At 35.9% G+C, this 20,242-nt stretch overlaps 1 protein-coding gene across 1 annotated transcript in view; it reads right to left on the minus strand.

Annotated features, from left to right (window-relative positions):
* Positions 1-20,242, minus strand: part of RIMS2 (regulating synaptic membrane exocytosis 2) — a 613,799-nt gene that overhangs the window by 494,185 nt on the left and 99,372 nt on the right. The window contains 1 exon segment of the mRNA XM_021090597.1: positions 284-316. Coding sequence (XP_020946256.1) covers positions 284-316 — 33 coding nt within the window.

A 20,242-nucleotide genomic window follows, 5' to 3' on the forward strand; every position in this document is an offset into this window, starting at 1 on the left:
TATAAGCTCCAATTATCACTCAGGCAGTCAGAATATAAGGAAATTAAGTTTGAACACTTAACCAGTCCACAAGCAGGCAGCAAAAAACTACATCCAGTCAGTATGTGGATGAAGTAAGAAGCTGCAGGCAGCTCTCTTACAAGCCAGAGAGTCAGAAAGCAAAGACACACTAGCTGCAGCCTATCCAGTATTAGTGTAAGCTAATACCATCCAAGGAGCAGAAAGCAGAATGTGGCAAAGGTACAGAAGTCAAGCCTACTGAACTCTTAATAGGTTTACTTACTGTGTCGGTTGTGGTTTGTGTTCTTCTTTGACCCTAAAAAGATAAGTTTGCACAACTGAGTGCACTGTACTAGGAAGAAATTTCTATCTATACATCTGTGGTCATAGAAAAATGACATTTGTTACATAGACAAACTTAGTGCTTTGCTATAATTTGGAATTATACATTGAATTAATTTGGCACAAAAACGAAAAGTTGAATCATCTGTTCTTAATAGAGGACTGATATTAAAATGCCTCTACTGTTGTTGATCTAATGATTACATGATTTGGTCCCCAAGTTTTCTGTATATTTTTATTGATATTGATATTGGAGCATTTAAAATACTTATTAAACACAATTACATTTGGTCTACTGAAGATAAACATATTTCCTCTTTACTTTTAAAATTTCTTCCTTAATATAAATTGAAGCAAGGCATAAATATTTTAAATAAAATGTAGGGTTTTATAAATGTGTTTTAAAAGCTTTACAAATAGATTTATTTACTTTGCAAAGGAGCAGATAAAGGAGTTTATGTATTCAATCTACCTAAAAATAGCTACTAAAATAAGTATGCATATTAAATTTAAAATATTCATGAGCTAAAGTAAATTATTCATATAACTATAACAGACTAAAAATGCATTTAAACTATAATCAACTCAGTGCCTCACTGAAATAGCACTGGATATTTAAAAGTCAGAGAATAATCACACGTAAGGATAGTGATGCCTCTGACATGTGGCTTCCCTCCCACACTTTGCCTGGGACTGGTCTTGAGAGATAAACCTATGACTCAATGATGAGTTGATTAGCTTTTACTTTCCCAAAGAAAGGCTAAGAATTAGTAACTAAAATAGGTCATCAAAACTAGGACTTTGATGAGAAAATCATATTAACAGTAAATTAAATTCTCTTTAGATTAAAATGATTTTTTCAGTGTGTTCATAATTTAAATGATGTAAGCAATAAATGAAGAGGTATACCCTTAAACATTTTTTGTGTCCCAATGAATATAATTATATATATTCATATAAAAATATATATTCAGTAATTATATACCTCCATACTAACCAAAAAAGAGTATCTTGGGTTCTCTACAAAAATTTCAAAAAGTATCATAGTTTTAGACTAGAGCTAAAGCCACATCATTTAGTATTTAAATAGAGGCATATAATGGATTAATAATAAAAGATCATATTTAGTATCAAATATATTAAAAAAATACAGGCAAGCTATAAGTGACAATAGGTACTACCTAGAAAACTTATCATTGTATTTCTTTGAGAATAAGATCTCTTAATATTTTAGAACAAAACAGACCCCATGTAGATAATGACAAAGATTACCATACCAGCTCATCAAGTAGAGAACAACTTAAGATACTTCACCAAATAATATGGATGTTAAAAACAACAAATACTGAAAGAAGTATATAAAAAAGAACATATTTGTTAAGTCCTAGGTGATTCTCTACAGGGACTCATATTTACTCTTAATTAGTGACAAAAGTTTTTATCATAAACAAATTTATATTAAAGTCAGCTCTAATTTCAAAATATATATTTTAAAAAATTAATAGACATAAAAATTTTAATTACCATTTCAGGAATTATTTCGGGGCTTTGTAAAATAGAAATATCTATTTCATGACATTTCAAAATGTCGTGAAATATGCAAACATTTGCATCAGCTTCCCAAATAAAATACATATTACAATATAGCAGTATAAATATTTATCTTGTCTTTAATACAATCAAGAGTATAAAATTATTCTTCATTTTTCCAACATGTTAGACAAATCAAACCTCAAAGTACCTGACCATAAGTAAAATTCATGTTGAGATACTAATTTAAGAACCAATAAAATGAAAAAATAATTATATATTTCTCTGACAAGATATTAATTAATATTATTGACAAGGAACTCCTACATTCCTGCATTCCAGAAAGTGTATAAGGGGTTTCCAATTTCTAATAAAATACATAAAGAGCTTGGAAATCATCACTCCCATTCTCACAAGCAAAAAGCTGAACAAACCAAAAGTCAACAACTCTTCTTAGAGACATGACAGAATTTAGGTCACTGAATAGGCAAATTGTTGCCATGAAAACTAGAGAAACAGATAAAAGGATACAGACTATCACAGTTTACCAAGAGTACAAGCCCAGGAGCAGAAGCCCACAGCTGGGGCCTGTATCTATTGGAAAACTTTTAACTATAATTGATCAACTGCTAGAGACTCAAAGCTCTCTACTCTCTTTAACAATCCTAAACTCATGGGAAAGAATTTTACTAGAGCCTAACCAATGGGCATTTTACCAAAACCAAACAAGCCTGAGGAAGGTAAATACCTATTATATTACCCTCTAGCTTTCCATGTGGGAGAAGGAAAATACCAAACTACCCTTCCCTCTAGCCTTCAACATGGGGGAAGGAAAATACCTAACTCAGGCACACTAAAAGGAAAAGATCTAATTATAGGACTATGGAATGCTTGCTTGTCCTATTTGCAACACCTTAGCCACTAAATCATTAGATTTTATAAACAGTAACAGGGAATTACAACTATAAGAGTTGCAAGCTTTCCACACTATTTAATAAGGAGTCTCTAGGGAAACACAAAACAGAAAGGAAGACAAAAATAAAGACAATAGAAGAGAGGATTCTAGAAGATGGTGGAGCAGAAAGCAACAAAAATCTGCTCCCCCCTCCTGGAACCTAGACAATCTGTCTGATGTTAGCTATTTTGGGAAAACTGTAGTCTATTGAAGACTGTCAATTTCAGAAGAAGACTTGAACTACACAAGGCTATTAATTTCAGTCAATTTGAGCTCTCAGCATAATAGAAGCTACCACCCCTTATCACACCTTGCTCCATAGAAGGTAGCTGTTTACCTGTTCCTAGAGCAACCTCCACAGTTTGTAGGAGCCTGGGTGGGGAAAAAGCACCCTGTCCTCTAAATAGCAGATCTGTATTCTAATCACTAATTATAGCTTCTTACCTCAGAGGTGCATCAAAGAGGTTAAGTGGCCATTGTCTGTGTGCTTGTTTGTTTGTTTTTCTTTTTACTGCCACATATGGAAGTTCCCGGGCAGGGGGCTGAATCCCAGCTGCTGCCAGCCTATGTCACAGCCACAGCAACAGCCAGATCTAAGCTGCATCTGCAACCTAAGCCACAGCTTGCAGGCAATGCCAGGTTCTTAACCCACTGAATGAGGCCAGGGATTGAACCTGCATCCTCAGGGACACTATGTTGTTATTGCAATGCCCACATTGTTGCAAGCCCCTCCCCTTTGGCTAAGGCAACTTCCAGAATGTTTTTAAAGGACTAGTGCATTTCCTCCCAACCTTCATTTTTCAGTTTGTCCCCTTTCAGGAGCCAAACATCAAGGACTGAAACATCCAAAATTAACCACATACATGAGAGAAACAGAAAGTTACACATTTGCCCAGGGATAGGAGCAGATTCAGAAAAGACCTAAGAAGACCTTAGGTTTATAACACAGTCTGATCCTCAGCACAGAGTCTACAACAAAAAAGAATAAAATTAAAAAGAAAACGAAAATAACAGAACCTAGTGCAGGGGTAGAATCTGATCTCCAGAGTTACCACATAATTAGATTCAAATGTCCAGTTTTCAACAAAAAAAAATTAAAGGCATACTGAGAAAGAGGAAAGTATGGGCTACTCAAAGGAAAAAAGGAACAAGCAAAACTGTCCTTGAAAAAGACATAAAGGCATATAGCTACTAGAAAGATTTTAAAATATCCATCTTAAAAATGGTCAAAGAATAAATATATGGAGAAAGTCAAGAAAATGACGTGTGAATAAAATGGAAATACAAATAGGGATAAAAACCTAAAAAAGAACCCAAAAAGGAATTCTGGAGCTGAAAATTGTTGAGACTGAGAGCAGGCTGACCCAAGACATGCCAAAATGGCATAAAGATTATTTTGAATTAAAGATACTTAAGAAACATACAGTGAGAAAAATAAATGATACTTACAAGAAAACAACACTCTGATACCCACCTCTTTTTGCCCCTGAAAGCAAGAAAGAAATCTTCAGTGTAAGAGTAACCCCTGTATACCCAGAATATAAAGAGCATCCTTTTTGGTAAATTCAAGGCTAAGAAAGTTGTATTTAAAAACTGTGTGTTCCATGAGCCGTGGTGTAGGTCGCAGACACAGCTCGGATTTGGCTGTGGTGTAGGCTGGTGGCTACAGCTCCAACTGGACCCCTAGCCTGGGAACCTCCATATGCTGCAGCAGCGGCCCCAGAAAAGACAAAAAAAGACAAAAATAAATAAATAAATAAATAAATAAATAAAATAAAAACTGTGTGACTTCTTAGAATTCTCTGGTAGTTCAGTGGGTTAAGGATCCAGTGTTGTCACTGCTGCGGCTTGGGTCACTACTATGGCACACATTCACTCTCTGGCCCCAAAACTTCCCCATGCCTCTGGCACAGCCAAAAATAAAAATAAATTTTAAAAACTGTGTTGGAGTTCCCATTGTGGCTTATCGAGTTAAGGATTTGACAATGTCTTTATGAGGAGACAAGTTTGATCCCTGGACTAGCTCAGTGGGTTAAGAATCTAGCATTGTCTCAAGGTACAGTGCAGGTCACAGATGCCACTCAGATCCAGTGTTGCCATGCCAGTGGCATAGGCCACAGCTGAAGCTCTGATTCAAACCCTGGCCAAGGAACTACCCTATGCTGCAGCTATGGCTATAAATAAATAAATAAATAAAACTGTGACTTCTTCATTAGTCTGCTACCACAAGCACAAGATCCTTAGTTAAGTCTTCACAAATAATTGTTTCTTTGTCTAAAATTAATAAAATAAACCACCTGCCTTGGTCACTTCAGGGGTTCCATTTCTATGAGACCTCTGTGCATGTTAATTAAATTGTTTTTTTTTCTCCTATTAGTCTGCCTTGTATTGACTTAATTATTAAATCAGACAAATCCCCCCTTCAAAGAAACTGCAAAAACTGACATGAGAAATTCACTGTATGGATGTAAGGCTGAGGAGGGAGACGAAATCATCAGTGAACTTGAAGATGGAACAATGAAAAGTACTGAATCTGAGAAAGAGAGAGAAAACAGATTGAAGAAAAAAAGATTCTAAGGGACCAGTGGGACACTACCAAGCAGACCAATAAAAGCTTGATGTGGGAATTCTAGAAGGAGAGAGAATATCTAAAGAAATAATGTCCGAAATTTTCTCCAATTTGACAAAACACATCAATATAGACATTCAAGAAGATCAATGAATTTCAGGTAAGACAAAATCAAAGAGACCCACACCAACACACAATAAGCCAACAAAATTGAGCAAACATATATAGAATGCTACACCTAACACATTCTTCTCAAGTGGAAATGGGACATTTTCCAAGACAGACCATATGGCAGGCCACTAATTAGGTCTCAATAGATTTTAAAATATAGGAATCACATTTTTGGTACAAATACAACAGGATAAAGTGAGAATCAAAAACAGAAGGAAGAAGGCACAATCTTTAGGGCATTAGACTGTTGTGATCCTCCTTTGGCAAAACAATAAAGGTATTTTTTTTTCCTCCTTTGTCCCCCCCCCCAAAAAAAGAAGGAAAACTAGAGAATAACAAATTTGCAGGAATTAAATAACACTTTCTTTTTTAAAAAATGAGTAAAATAAGGAAAATTATAAAATTCTCAGAGACAAATGAAAACAAAACAAAAAATGTACCAAAATTTATTGAATGCAGCTAAAGCAGTGCTAAGAAAGAAATTTATAAACAATTACATTTAAAAATAAGAAAAACCTTAAAACTAAAGCCTAATTTTACAACTTGAGACTTAGAAAAATATGGGATGGTTGGCCGAGGGGAACCTGCTGTATAGCACAGGGAACTCTACCCAATATTCTGTGATAATCCATATGATAAAAGAATCTGAAAAAGACTGGATGTGTATATATGAATAACTGAATCACTTTTCTGTACAGTAGAAATTATCACATTTTAAATCAATTATATTTCAATAAAATTTAAAAAATAAAAAGATAAATTAACCCCCAAAATAATAAAAATAAATTACAGCAGAGATAAATTAATTAGAAAAAAACACAATAGAGAAAATCAAGGAAAGTAAAATTAGTTCTTTGAAAAGATAAACAAAACTGACAAATTTTTGTCAGATGGACTAAGAAAAAAAAGAGGAAAACCAAATTACTAAAGTCATCAATGAAAGTAGTAACATTACTACTGTTCTACAGAAATAAAAGGGATATGAGAGTCCTATGAACAACTGTATGCCAACAAATTGAAGAACCTAGATGAAATGAACAAATTCTTATAGACGTACAACCTACTAAGAAATCACAAAGAAGTAGAAAATGTGAATAGACCTCTAACCATTAATCAAAAATCTCAAAAAAAGAAAATCTCTGGACCTGATGCCTTCACTGGTGAATTCTTCCAAACATTTAAAGATGAACTGGGAGTTCCTGTTGTGGCTCAGAGGGTTAAGAATTCGACCAGTATCCATGAGGATCCTGGCCTCACTCAGTGGGTTAAGGGATCTGGCAAGTTCCCTCACTCAATGTGGGTTGTGGACTCGGGTCAGATCTGGCGTTGCTGTGGATGTGGCACAGGCTGGCATTTGCAGCTCTGATTCGACCCCTAGCCTGGGAACTTCTAAATGCCTCGGATGTGGACCTAAAAAAGAAAAAAAAATTTAAAGAAAAAAAGAAAAGAAAAGAAAAATTTTTAAAAGAGCCAATACCAATCCTTCTCTAATTCTCACAAAAATTCAAAAAGGAAGAAACCCTTCTTACATTCTTTAAGACTACCAATAGCATAATGCCAAAGCCAAAGATACTACACAAAAGAAAACCACAGATCAATATCTAAATACTGCCCAAAGCGATCTATAGATTGAATGCAATCCTTACGAGAATCCCAACGATGTTTTTGCAGAAATATAAAAAAATCATCCTAATTTATATGGAATCTCAAAGGACACCAAATAGCCAAAATAATCTTGAAAGGTAAGAAAAAAAAAGCTATAGGAATTATATGTCCTAATTCCAAAACTTACTACAAAGTTATGGTAATCAGTGTGGCACACTGGTAGCAAAACAGACAGAGACCAAAGGAATGCAATACAGAGCAGAGAAATAAACCCCTTATATTTACAATCAACTGGTTTTTGAATAAAGTTCTATCCTTACTTTTTACCATATGCAAAGATAATTCAAAATAAAAGACCTAGGTTTAGGTTTAAAACAATGAAATTCTTTGAAGATAATATAAGACAAAAGTTGCACAACACTGGATTTAGAAATAATTTCCTGAATATAACACCAAAGGTACAATCAACAACAACAAAAAAACAGACAGACTAGACTTCGCAAAAATTTTAATTTTGTGTATCAAAAACACAATAAACATAGTTTTTAAAAAAAGCAACCCATAGAATGGGAGAAAATGTTTGAAAATCATATATCTGATAAGTGATTCATATCTAAAAATAGATAACTTCTAAAACATAACAACAACCAAAAAACCCAATTCAAAAATGGGCAAAGGAGAGTTACCATCATGGCGCAGTGGTTAATGAATCCGACTAGGAACCATGAGGTTGCAGGTTCGATCCCTGCCCTTGCTCAGTGGGTTGAGGATCCGGCATTGCTGTGAGCTGTGATGTAGGTTGCAGACGCGGCTCGGAATACGAGTTGCTGTGGCTCTGGCATATGCCGGTGGCTGCAGCTCCGATTAGACCCCTAGCCTGGGAACCTCCATATGCTGCGGGAAGCGGCCTTAGAAAAAGCAAAAAGACAAAAAAAAGGGGGGGAGGGGCAAAGGCTTTAAGCAGACATTTCTTCAAGAAAGATACACAAATGTCCAGTAAGCACATGAAAGCATGCTCAAACTAACTAATTAGGAAATGCAAATCAAAACTACCGTAATATGCCACTCACACCTATTAGCATGGCTACTATCAGAAAAGAAAACAGAAAATAAAAATTGTTAATGGGGATGTGGAGAAATAGGAGCCCCTGTACACTGCTGGTGAGTACACAACATTGTTGCTTCATGAAAATTAGAGATAGAAAGGGGAATGTTGGTTGCCAGGTACCAACAGACAGGAGAAATGTGGAGTTAAAGGTTTAATAGGTATACAGTCAGAGTTTTAAAGCAGAAAATACTCTTGAGATGGATAGTAATAATGTTAGCACATCATGAATTTTTTTTTAATTTTCTAGGGCTGCACCTGCAGCACATGGGAACTCCCAGGCTAGGGATCGAATCAGAGCTGCAGCTGCTGCCCTATGCCTTAGCCATAGCAACACCATGCCAAGCCACGTCTGTGACCTACATGGCAACTTGCAGCAACACTGGGCGAGGCCAGGGATTGAACCTACATCCTCACAGATACTCTGTTGGGTTCTTAACCTGCTGAGCCACAACAGAAACTCCAGCACATTATGAATTTATTTTTTAAGAAAGTTTTGAACACATGTTATTTTATTTTTTCCAGTTTAAGATATAATTGATATACAGCACTGAATAAGTTTAAGTACAGAGTATAATGATTTGCTTTACATACATCATGAAATGATTACCACAATAAGTTTAGTAAACATCTACCATCTCATATAAATAAAAAGAAAAAGAAAAAAATTTTCCTTTTAATGCGCACTCTCTTAACAACTTTCAAATATAATATACAGCAGTGTTAATTACATTTATCCTGTTGTTAATTACATTTATCCTCTTGTTTACATCCCTAGTATTATTTATCTTATAACTATAAATTTGTACTTTTTGACTACCTTCATTCAATTCCCCATCTTTCCAACCTCCACCTCTGAAAGCCACATTCACCACTAATTTCTGAGGTTTTCCTTTTTTGAAGCATAATTGACCTACAGCATTGTTAGTACCTGGTGCATAACCCAGGGATTTGATATTTCTATGCAATAGGAAATGACCACCACAATAAGCCTAGTTACCATCCATCAACATATAAAGATATTCCACTATTACTGACTATATTCCTCATATTGTGTACTTCATATCTGTGACTCATTTATTTTGTAACTAGAAGTTTGTACCTCTTAATCTCCCCCATCTATTTCTCTCATCCCCCACCCCTAGCCCTCTGGCAACCCCCAGATTGTTACCTGTATCTATGACTCTGTTTCTATTTTGCTATATTTGTTCATTTGTCTTGTTTTTTAGATTCCACATATAAGTATACATCTTTCTCTGACTTATTTCATTTAGCATAAGATCCTCTAGGTCCATCCATGTTGTTACAAACAGCAAGATTCCACTGTTTTTACAGCTGAGTAATACTCCTTTGTATATATTGATAACAAATTGAAATTATAATGCATAGTTCTGGAGTATAATGGATTCAGGTGGCCACTAGGGAATCTGGTCTCAGACACATCCCTACGCCACCAAGAACCTGAATTTTCTGGGAGTTCCTGTTGTAGTGCAGCAGAAAGGAATCAACTAGTATCTATGAGGATGCGAGTTTGATCCCTGGCCTCGCTCAGTGAATTGGGGATCCAGCATTACTGTGAGCTGTGGTGTGGATTGCAGATGCGGGTCGGATCCCAAGTTGCGATGCCTGTGGCATATGCCGGCGCTACAGCTCTGATTCGACCCCGCCTGGGAATTTCCATATGCCTTGGGTATGGCCCTAAAAAGAAAAAAAAAAGAAAAAGAAAAAGAACCTGAACTTTCCAACTGCATCAAACTCAAGGGCACTATCAGCTTTTTTCAAAACAGTATCTATTCAGTATTTAACAACTGAAAATTACAACCTTGTAGTTTCAAAGTTCCCATCCCCCATCACAACTACATAATCATTTCGCACCTGACCAATTCTTATTTAATAAGCACCCCTGCTTCTTGACAGCTCCAGTCCTAACTCTTGACAAATAACTTCTATACCTTTGTGGTTTTTTGCACTTATACCTTTCCCCGATAAGCCACAACAATACAATTAAAATGCTTTCTTGGATTTGTACTTGGTGGCCTGAGGTCCTAAGAAAACCCAAATAAAAGCACTTTTTGCCTCAGTCAGGTCTCCATTTTTTAAATTCTTAGTTAACAATATAAACCACAATTTCTTTATCCATTCATCTATAAATGAGCTATTGCAAATAATGCTGCAGTGAACACAAGGGTGCATATATCTTTTTGAATTAGTGTTTTCATTTTCTTTAGTAAAAATGCAGGAATGGAACTGTTAAATTGTATGGCAATTCTATTTTTAATTTTTTGATGAACTTACATATTGTTTCTACAGTGGCTGCAATAGTTTACATTTCCACCAACAGTGCACAAGTGTTCCCTTTTCTCCAAATCCTCACCAACACTTGTTATTGTCATTTTGATAGCAGCCATTCTGATACGTGTAAAATGATCTCACTGTGGTTTTGATTTGCATTTCCCTGATGATTTTTAATGCTGAGCATCTTTTCATGTGCCTGTTGGCCAGCTGTACATCTTCTTTGGAGAAAATGTCTGTTCAGGTCCTATGCCCATTGTCTTTTTTTTTTTTTTTTTTTTTTGGTCTTATTAGGGCCTCACCCATGGCATACGGAGGTTCTCAGGCTAGGGGTCTAATAGGAACTGTTGCTGCTGGCCTATGCCAGAGCCACAGCAACACTAGATCTGAGCCAGGTCTGCAACCTACACCACAGCTCACGGCAATGCCAGATCCTTAACCCACTGAGCAAGGCCAGGGACCTATGCCCATTGTCTTAATTGGATATTTTGTTTCTTAGATGTTAAGTAGTATAAATTCTTTGTATATTTTGGATATTTTCCTCTATTAAAATATATAATTTGTGAGTATCTTCTACTCATTGGGGAGCCATTTAGTTTTTCATTTTGTCTACTGTTTCCTTAACTATGCAAAAGCTTTTTAGTTTGACTCAATCTTGTTTATTATCTTGAAAATATGTCAATAAAAACTTATAAAATTGAAAAGCAAAGAGAGAAAAAAAAGACAGAGATGGAACAGAATATCCCAAAACTGTGGAATAATTACAAAATATATAATATACGTGCAAACAAAATGCCAGAAGAAGAAAGAAACATGAAGAAATACTTGAAGCAACAATGACTGAGAATTTTCCAAAATTAATGATGGACTCCAAGCCACAGATCTAGGAAGCACGAGGAACACCAAACAGGTTAATATTTTTAAAAATTTTCTCTGCGGAGTTCCCATCATGGCACGGCAGAAATGAATCCAACTAGGAACAATGAGGTTGCGGGTGTGATCCCTGGCCTTGCTCATTGGGTTAAAGATCTGGCATTGCTGTGAGCTTTGGTGTAGATCACAGATGTAGCTCGGATCTGGCATTGCTGTGGCACTGGTGTAGGCCAGTGGCAACAGTTCTGATTAGACTCCTAGCCCCTAGCCTGGGAACCTCTATATGCAGCCAGTGCAGCCCTAAAAGGACAAAAAGACAAAAAATAAAAATTAAAAAATAAAATTTCTTTACCTAATCAAAAAATAGGCAGATGACCTAAGATATTTCTCTAAAGAAGACAGGTGGCCAAAAGCCATAAGAAAAGATGTTCAACATCACTAATTATTAAAGAAATGCAAATCAAAACTACAATGATATACCAGTCAGAATGGCCACCATCAAAAAGTCTGCAAACAATAAACGCTGGAGAGGGTGTGGAGAAAAGGGAATCCTCTTACACTGTTTGTGGGAATATAAACTGGTGCAAACACTTTGGAGGACAGTACGGAGGTTCCTTAAAAAACTAAATATAGAACTACTATATGATCCAGCAATCCCACTCCTGAGCATGTATCCAGATAAAACCATAATTTGAAAAGATACATACACCCCAATGTAATGGCAGTATTATTTACAATAGCCAAGACATAGTAGCAACCTAATTGTCTACTGACAGAGGAATGGATAAAGAAGATATGATACATATACACAATGGGATATCATTCAGCCTAGAAAAAAGGAATGAAATAATGCCATCTGCAGCAACATGGATGGACCTAGAGATTATCATACTAAGTGAAGTTCAGAGAAAGAAAAATACCATATGATATCATTATATGAGGAATCTAATAAAAAATGATACAAAAAACTTACTTATAAAACAGAAACAAAATCACAGACTTCAAAACCAGTCTTACAGTTACATAGTGAAATCACTGGGGGGAGGGAAGAATTGGGAGAGTGGCAATAACATACACATTAATGTATAAAAACAGATGATTAACAAGAACCTCCTGTAGAGCACAGGAAAAACTCAATATTTTGTAACAACCTATATGGGAAGAAAGAATGGATATATTTATATATATAACTGATTCACGTTGCTATACACCTGAATTTAATACAACATTCTAAGTCAATTATATGCAAATAAAATTAAATTTTAAAAAACAACAGGAAATTCTGAAAGAAGCCAGAAGGAAAACAAATGCCTTACTTACAAAAAAAACAAACATAACAATTACCCTGGACTTCATGTCAGAAGCAATGCAAGCAAGAAGAAAGTGGAAAAAAATATTTGAAATGTTGAAAGAAAACAACCCCACCAACCCAGAATTCTGTGTCCAGTAAAATTTTATTCCTCAAAAGTAAAGGAAAAAATAACTACTCAGAGAAAAAAAAAAAAAAAAGTTAAGGGAATGTGTCATCAGTAAACCTACCTTGAGAGGAATGTTAAAAAGAGAAGAAAATTATATACTTTGGAAACTAACATCTACATGAAAAATAGGGAGAGCATTAATGAAGGAACAAATAAGGGCAAAATAAAATATTTTGTTATACTTAATTGATTTAACATAAATTTGTTCAAAATAATAGTAGTAACATTGTATTTGATGATTATAGCTTACTCAGGAGTGAAATGAACAGTCCACCTTTTAAAGTATTAGAGGGAAAAATTAGGAAGACTCTTTTATTAAGTACTTGTATTACCTCTGAGGCAGTATAGTGCTACCTGAAAGTAGATTGGATTAGCTGTAAATTCTTGAATCAGTTGCAAGCTTTTCAGCAACCACTAGAAAACATTATTTTTTTTTTAAAGAAAGTATAATTCATATGCTAAGTGAGTAGAGAAAATGGAATCAAATAATCTAAAATTCTGAACTCAAACAAAAGATTAGAGAGAAATAGTGGAAGACCAAAATAACTAAATAAAAGAACAAATCAATGAATGGAACAGTTACAAATATGACAGCTATTAATCCAATTATATCAATAATCACTTTAAATGAGAATGATCTAAATTCACCACTTAAAAAGAAGACACTATCAAAGTAGACTTTAAAAAAAGAGTCAACAATGTGTTTTTACAAGAAACCCACTTTAAGATATACATAGATTAAAGGTAAAGGGATGAAGAAAGAGATATCATACACACATTAATAAAAAGAATGGAAATCAACAAGAAAAAAACTGCAAAAAACACAATTAAAAGTAAAGGGATGAAGAAAGAGATATCATACACACATTAATAAAAAGAATGGAAATCAACAACAAGAAAAAAACTGCAAAAAACACAAACATGTGGAGACTAAACAACATGCTTCTAAACAACCAGTGGATCACTGAAGAAATCAAAGAGGAAATTAAAAAATACCTAGAAGCAAATGACAACAAAGATACAACACTCCAAAATGTATGGGATGCAGCAAAAGCCGTTCTAAGAGGAAAGTTTATAGCAATACAAGCCCACCTCAGGAAATAAGAAAAAGCTCAAATGAACAAGCTAACTTTACATCTAAAGCAGCTCAAGAGAGAAGAACAAACAAGACGAAAAAGTTAGTAGAAGGAAAGAAATCATAAAGATCAGAGCAGAAATCAATGAAATAGAAACAAAGAAAACCATAGAAAAGATCAATGAAACAAAAAGCTGGTTCTTCGAAAAGATCAACAAAATTGATAAACCCTTAGCCAGTCTTCTCAAGAAAAAAGAGAGGACTCAAATCAATAAAATAAGAAATGAAAAAGGAGAAATAACAACAGACATCACAGAAATGCAAAGGATCGTAAGAGACTACTATATGCACCTGTATACCTATAAAACAGAAAACCTAGAAGAAATGGACAAATTCTTAGAAAAGCACAATCTCCCAAGACTAAAGCAAGATGAAATAGAAAAGATGAATGGACCAATCACAAGAACTAAAATCAAAACTGTGATTAAAAAACTTCCAACAAACAAAAGTCCAGAACCAGATGGCTTCACAGGCAAATTCTATCAAACATTTAGAGAAGCACTAACACCTATCCTTCTGGAACTATTTCAAAAAATTGCAGAGGAAGGGATATTCCGAAACTCATTCTATGAGGTCACCATCACACTGACACCAAAACCAGACAAAGATACCAAAATAAAAGAAAATTACAGGAGTTCCTGTCGTGGCTCAGTGGTTAACAAATCCAATTAAGAACCATGATGTTACAGGTTCGATCCCTGGCTTGCTCAGTGGGTTAAAGTTCCGGCATTCCAAGAGCTGTGGTGTAGGTTGCAGACACGGCTCAGTCCCATGTTGCTGTAGCTGCGGCATAGGCCAGCGGCTACAGCTCCGATTTGACCCCTAGCCTGGGAACCTCCATATGCTGCGGGAGAGGCCCTAGAAATGGCAAAAAGACAAAAAAAAAAAAAAAAGAAAGAAAACTACAGTCCAATTTCACTGAAGAACATAGATGCAAAAATCCTCAACAAAATACTAGCAAAGCAAATCCAACAATTCCTTAAAAGGATTGTACATCATGATCAAGTGGGATTTATCCCTGAGATGCAGGGATTCTTCAATATCCGAAAAGCAATCAGTGTGATATACTATATTAACAAACTGAAGAATAAAAACCATATGATCCTCTCAATAGACATGGAAAAAGCCTTTGACAAAATCCAACACCCATTTCTGATCAAAACCCTTCAGAAAGTGGGCATAACGGGAACCTACCTCAACATGATAAAGTCCATATACAACAAACCCACACCGAACATCATTCTCAATGGTGAAAAGCTGAAAGAATTCCCGCTGAGATCAGTAAAAAGACAAGGATGTCTGCTCTCACCACTACTCTTCAACATAGTTTTGGAAGTCCTAGCCATGGCAATCAGAGAAGTAAAAGAAATAAAAGGAATCCAAATTCGTAAAGAAGAAGTAAAACTAACACTAACTGCAGATGACATGATACTATACCTACAGAATCCTAAAGTCTCCACCAGAAAACTGTTAGAGCTCATCCACGAATTTGATGAAGTCACAGGATACAAAATTAATACACAGAAATCAACTGCATTTCTACACATTAACAATGAAATATCAGAAGGAGAAATTAGGGAAACAATCCCATTTACCACCGCATCAAAAAGAATAAAATACTTAGGAATAAACCTACCCAAAGAGACAAAAGACCTGTACTCTGAAAACTGTAAGGCACTGATGAAAGAAATCAAAGATGACACAAACAGATGGAAAGACATACCATGCTCTTGGATTGGAAGAGTTAATATGATCAAAATGACTATACTCCCCAAGGCAATCTACAGAATCAATGCAATCCCTATCAAATTACCAAGGACATTTTTCACAGAACTCAAACAAAATATTTTAAAGTGTGTTGGGAAGCACAAAAGACCCAGAATAGCCAAAGACATCCTCAAAAAGAAAAATGGACCTGGAGGAATCAGGCTCCCAGACTTCAGGCTATACTACACAGCAAAAATCATCAAAACCGCATGGTACTGGCACAAAAACAGAAATATAGATCAGTGGAACAGGCTAGAGAGCCCAGAATTAAACCCACGCACCTACAGTCAACTAATCTATGACAAAGGAGTCAAGAATATACAATGGAGAAAGGACAGTTTGTTCAATAAGTGGTGCTGGGAAAACTGGACAGCCACATGCAAAAGAATGAAATTACAACACTCCCTAAAACCAGACACAAAAATAAACTCAAAATGTGTTAAAGACCTAGATATGAGACCAGACACTACAAAACTCCTAGAGGAAAACATAGGCCAAACACACTCTGACATAAAGGACAGCAACATCTTCTCAGATCCACCTATCAGAATATTGACAACAAAAACAACAATAAACAAATGGGACCTAATCAAACTTAAAAGTTTCTGCACAGCAAAGGAAATCCTAAACAAAACGAAAAGACAACCCACAGAATGGGAGAAAATCTTTGCAGATGAAGCGACTGACCAGGGATTCATCTCCAAAATTTATGAACACCTCCTACCCCTCAATACCAAAAAAAACAAACAACCCCACCCAAAAATGGGCAGAAGATCTAAACAGACAATTCTCCAAAGAAGACGTACAGATGGCCAAAAAACACATGAAAAAATGTTCAACATCACTCATTACTGCAGAAATGCAGATCCAAACCACCATGAGGTACCACCTTACACCAGCCAGAATGGCCATCACCCAAAAGTCTACAAACAATAAGGGCCGGAGAGGGTGCGGAGAAAAAGGAACCCTATTACCCTGTAGGTGGGATTGTAAACTGGTGCAACCACTGTGGAAGACGGTATGGAGAATCCTCAGAAAACTTCACAATAGAACTACCATTTGATCCAGCAACCCCACTCCTGGACATCTATCTATCCAGAGAAAACCCTGACTCCAAAAGACACGTGTACTCCAGTGTTCATTGCAGCACTATATGCAATAGCCAAGATGTGGAAACACCCTAAATGTCCATTGACAGAGGAGTGGGTCAAGATGATGTGGTACATATACACAATGGAATATTCCTCAGCCATTGCAAGGAAAGAAAGAAGGGCATTTGCAGCAACATGGTTGGACCTGGAAAGGATCATGCTAAGTGACGTTAATCAGACAGTGAGACACCAACATCAAATGCTATCACCTACATGTGGAATGTAAATAAAGGACACAATGAACTTCTTTGCAGAACAGATACTGACTCACAGACTTTGAAAAACGTATGGTTTCCAAATGAGACAAGTTGGGGGAGAGGGGAATGCACTGAGGGTTTGGTACAGAAATGCTGTAAAAGTTGGTTGTGATGATTGTTGTATACCTATAAATGTAATAAAATTCACTAAGTAATATAAAAGTCAGTAAAAAATAAATAAAAAAGAAAATATAATTCATATGCTAAGTGAGGAGAGAAAAATGGAATCAAATAATGTAAAACGCTGAACGCAAAACAAAGATTAGAGAGAAACAGTGGTAGACCAAAATAAAGAACAAATCAATGATTGGAACAGTTACAAGTATGATAGCTATTAATCCAGTTATATCAATAATCACTTTAAATGCGAATGATCTAAATTCACCAATTAAAAAGTAGACAATGTCAAAGTAGACTTTGAAAAAAGAGTCAACAATGTGTTTTTACAAGAAACCCACTTTAAATAGAAAGACACATATAGATTAAAAGTAAAGGGATGGCATTATTTTGTTCTTTTTTATGGCTAAGTAGTATTCCATTGTGTAGCATGATAATGTGAGTTACATGTATGTGTGACTGGGTCACCATGCTGTACAAGAGAATATTGACAGAACACTGTAAACCATCTATAATGGAAGAAAATAAATATCATTATATTAAAAAATAAAGTAAAAGGATGAAGAAAGAGACATCATGTTTACATTAATAAAAAGCAACTGGAAAATCTATTAATTTCAGATAAAGTCACCTTCAGGCAAGGAGAATTATCAAAGATAAAAACGGGCACTCCATAATGATAAATGGGTGAATTTCCCAAGAATGCATAATCCTTAATTTGCAGAGCCTAACAAAAGAATTTCAAAATATGAGAGCCACAAGAAATATACAAATCTACTATTACAGTTAAAAACATCATACTCCGATCAGTAATTGACAGACTGAGGAGGCAGAAAATCAGCAGAGATATAGCTGAACTGAATAACGTCATCAATAAATTAGATCTAATTGATATTCTACAATCCCTCATCCAAAAACAGCAGAATTGGAGTTCCCATCGTGGGCGCAGTGGTTAACGAATCCGACTAAGAACCATGAGGTTGCAGGTTCGATCCCTGTGCTTGCTTAGTGGGTTAACGATCCGGCGTTGCCGTGAGCTGTGGTTTAGGTTACAGACGCGGCTCGGATCCCACGTTGCTGTGGCTCTGGCGTAGGCCGGTGGCTACAGCTCCGATTCGACCCCTAACCTGGGAACCTCCATATGCCACGGGAGCGGCCCAAAGAAATAGCAAAAAGACAAAAAAAAAAAAGAATACAAATCACACAAAGTTTATCTGAGTTCACAAATCAAACTAGAAATCAATTACAGAACTGTATTGGAAAATCCAAATGTATCAGAGATACTTTCATTAATAAATTAAACACAGTTCTAAATAACAGAAGGGTCAAAGAAGTCTCAAGAGAAATTTGAATATTCTAAACTAATAAAAATGAAAATATATCAAAATTTGCAAGATGCAGCTAAATATGTGCTTTTATATAAATTTCTAGCATTGGATACATGTGTTAGAAAAAAAAAATCTAAATTCCATAAACTAAGCTTTCACCTTAAGAAAGTGGGGGAGGGTGGCAAATTAAATCTAAAGAAAGCAGAAGAAAAGAAATGACAAAAATAGGAGCAGACATCAGTGAAATTTAAAATGGAAATTCAATGGAAAAAAAAAATCAACAAAAGCAAAAGCTGCTTCTTTGTAAAGACCGATAAAAAATGATAAACGCATAGCTAGACTAGTCAGGAGAAAAAGAAAACACAAATTACTAATATCAGAAATGAGAGTCCAGGAGTTCCCGTTGTGGCGCAGTGGTTAACGAAACTGACTAGGAACCTCGAGGTTGCGGGTTCAATCCCTGACCTTGCTCAGTGGGTTAAGGATCTGGCGTTTCCACGAGCTGTGATGTAGGTTGCAGAAGCGGCTCGGATCCCGCGTTGATGTGGCTCTGGCATAGGCCGGTGGCTACGGCTTCAATTGGACCCCTAGCCTGGGAACCTCCATATGCTGCAGGAGTGCCCTAGAAAAGGCAGAAAGACAAAAAAAAAAAAAAACGAGAGTCCATCACTACTGACCCACATTAAAAAGATAACAAAGAAATATTGAGAACAATTCTATGCCCAGAAATTTAATAACTTTGATGAAATGAACCATTTTCTTGGAAGATACAATATGGAAAAGTTCACACAAGGGGAAATGCATCATCTGAATAGGTCCATATCTATTAAAGAAACTGAATCAATAGTTAGTAACCTTGCAAAACAGAAATCTCCAAGTTCCAGAAGTTCCACTTATGAATTCTACCAAACACTTAAAGAGGAAATGATACCAATCCTCTACAACCTCCTAGAAACGAAAGTCAAGCAAACACTTTTTAATTCCTTCTCGTAGAGCAGCATCACCTGAATATGGAAACCAAACATAGGCATTAACAGAAATGAAAATTATGACGAATGTCTCTCATGAATTCAAATGCTAAGATATTCAACAACATATTGGCAAACTGATTCCGACAATGTATAAAAACAACTGTACACCATGACCAGGCTGGATTTATTCCAGATATGCTAGGTGAACATTTGAAAATCAGTTCACATTAACAGGCTATAGAAGAAAAATCATATGATTATATCAAGAGGTACAGAAAAGGCATTTGACAAAATCTTTTCATGATAAAAACTTTCAACATATAAGGTATTGAGGAGGGAGTTCCCATTGTGGATCAGCAGTAATGAACCTGACTAGCATCCATGAGGACACAGGTTCAATCCCTGGCCTCACTCAGTGGGTTAAGGATCCAGGGTTGCCAGTGAGCCACGGTGTAAGACACATATGTGGCTGGGGTCTTGCATTGCTGTGGCTGTGGCATAGGCCAGTAGTTGTAGCTCCAATTCGACCCCGAGCCTGGGGAACTTCCATGTGCCACAGGTGTGACCCTAAAAAGCAAAAAAAAAAAAGGATTAAG

Source organism: Sus scrofa, chromosome 4 (genome assembly GCF_000003025.6).
Source record: "Sus scrofa isolate TJ Tabasco breed Duroc chromosome 4, Sscrofa11.1, whole genome shotgun sequence".
NCBI lineage: Eukaryota > Metazoa > Chordata > Mammalia > Artiodactyla > Suidae > Sus > Sus scrofa.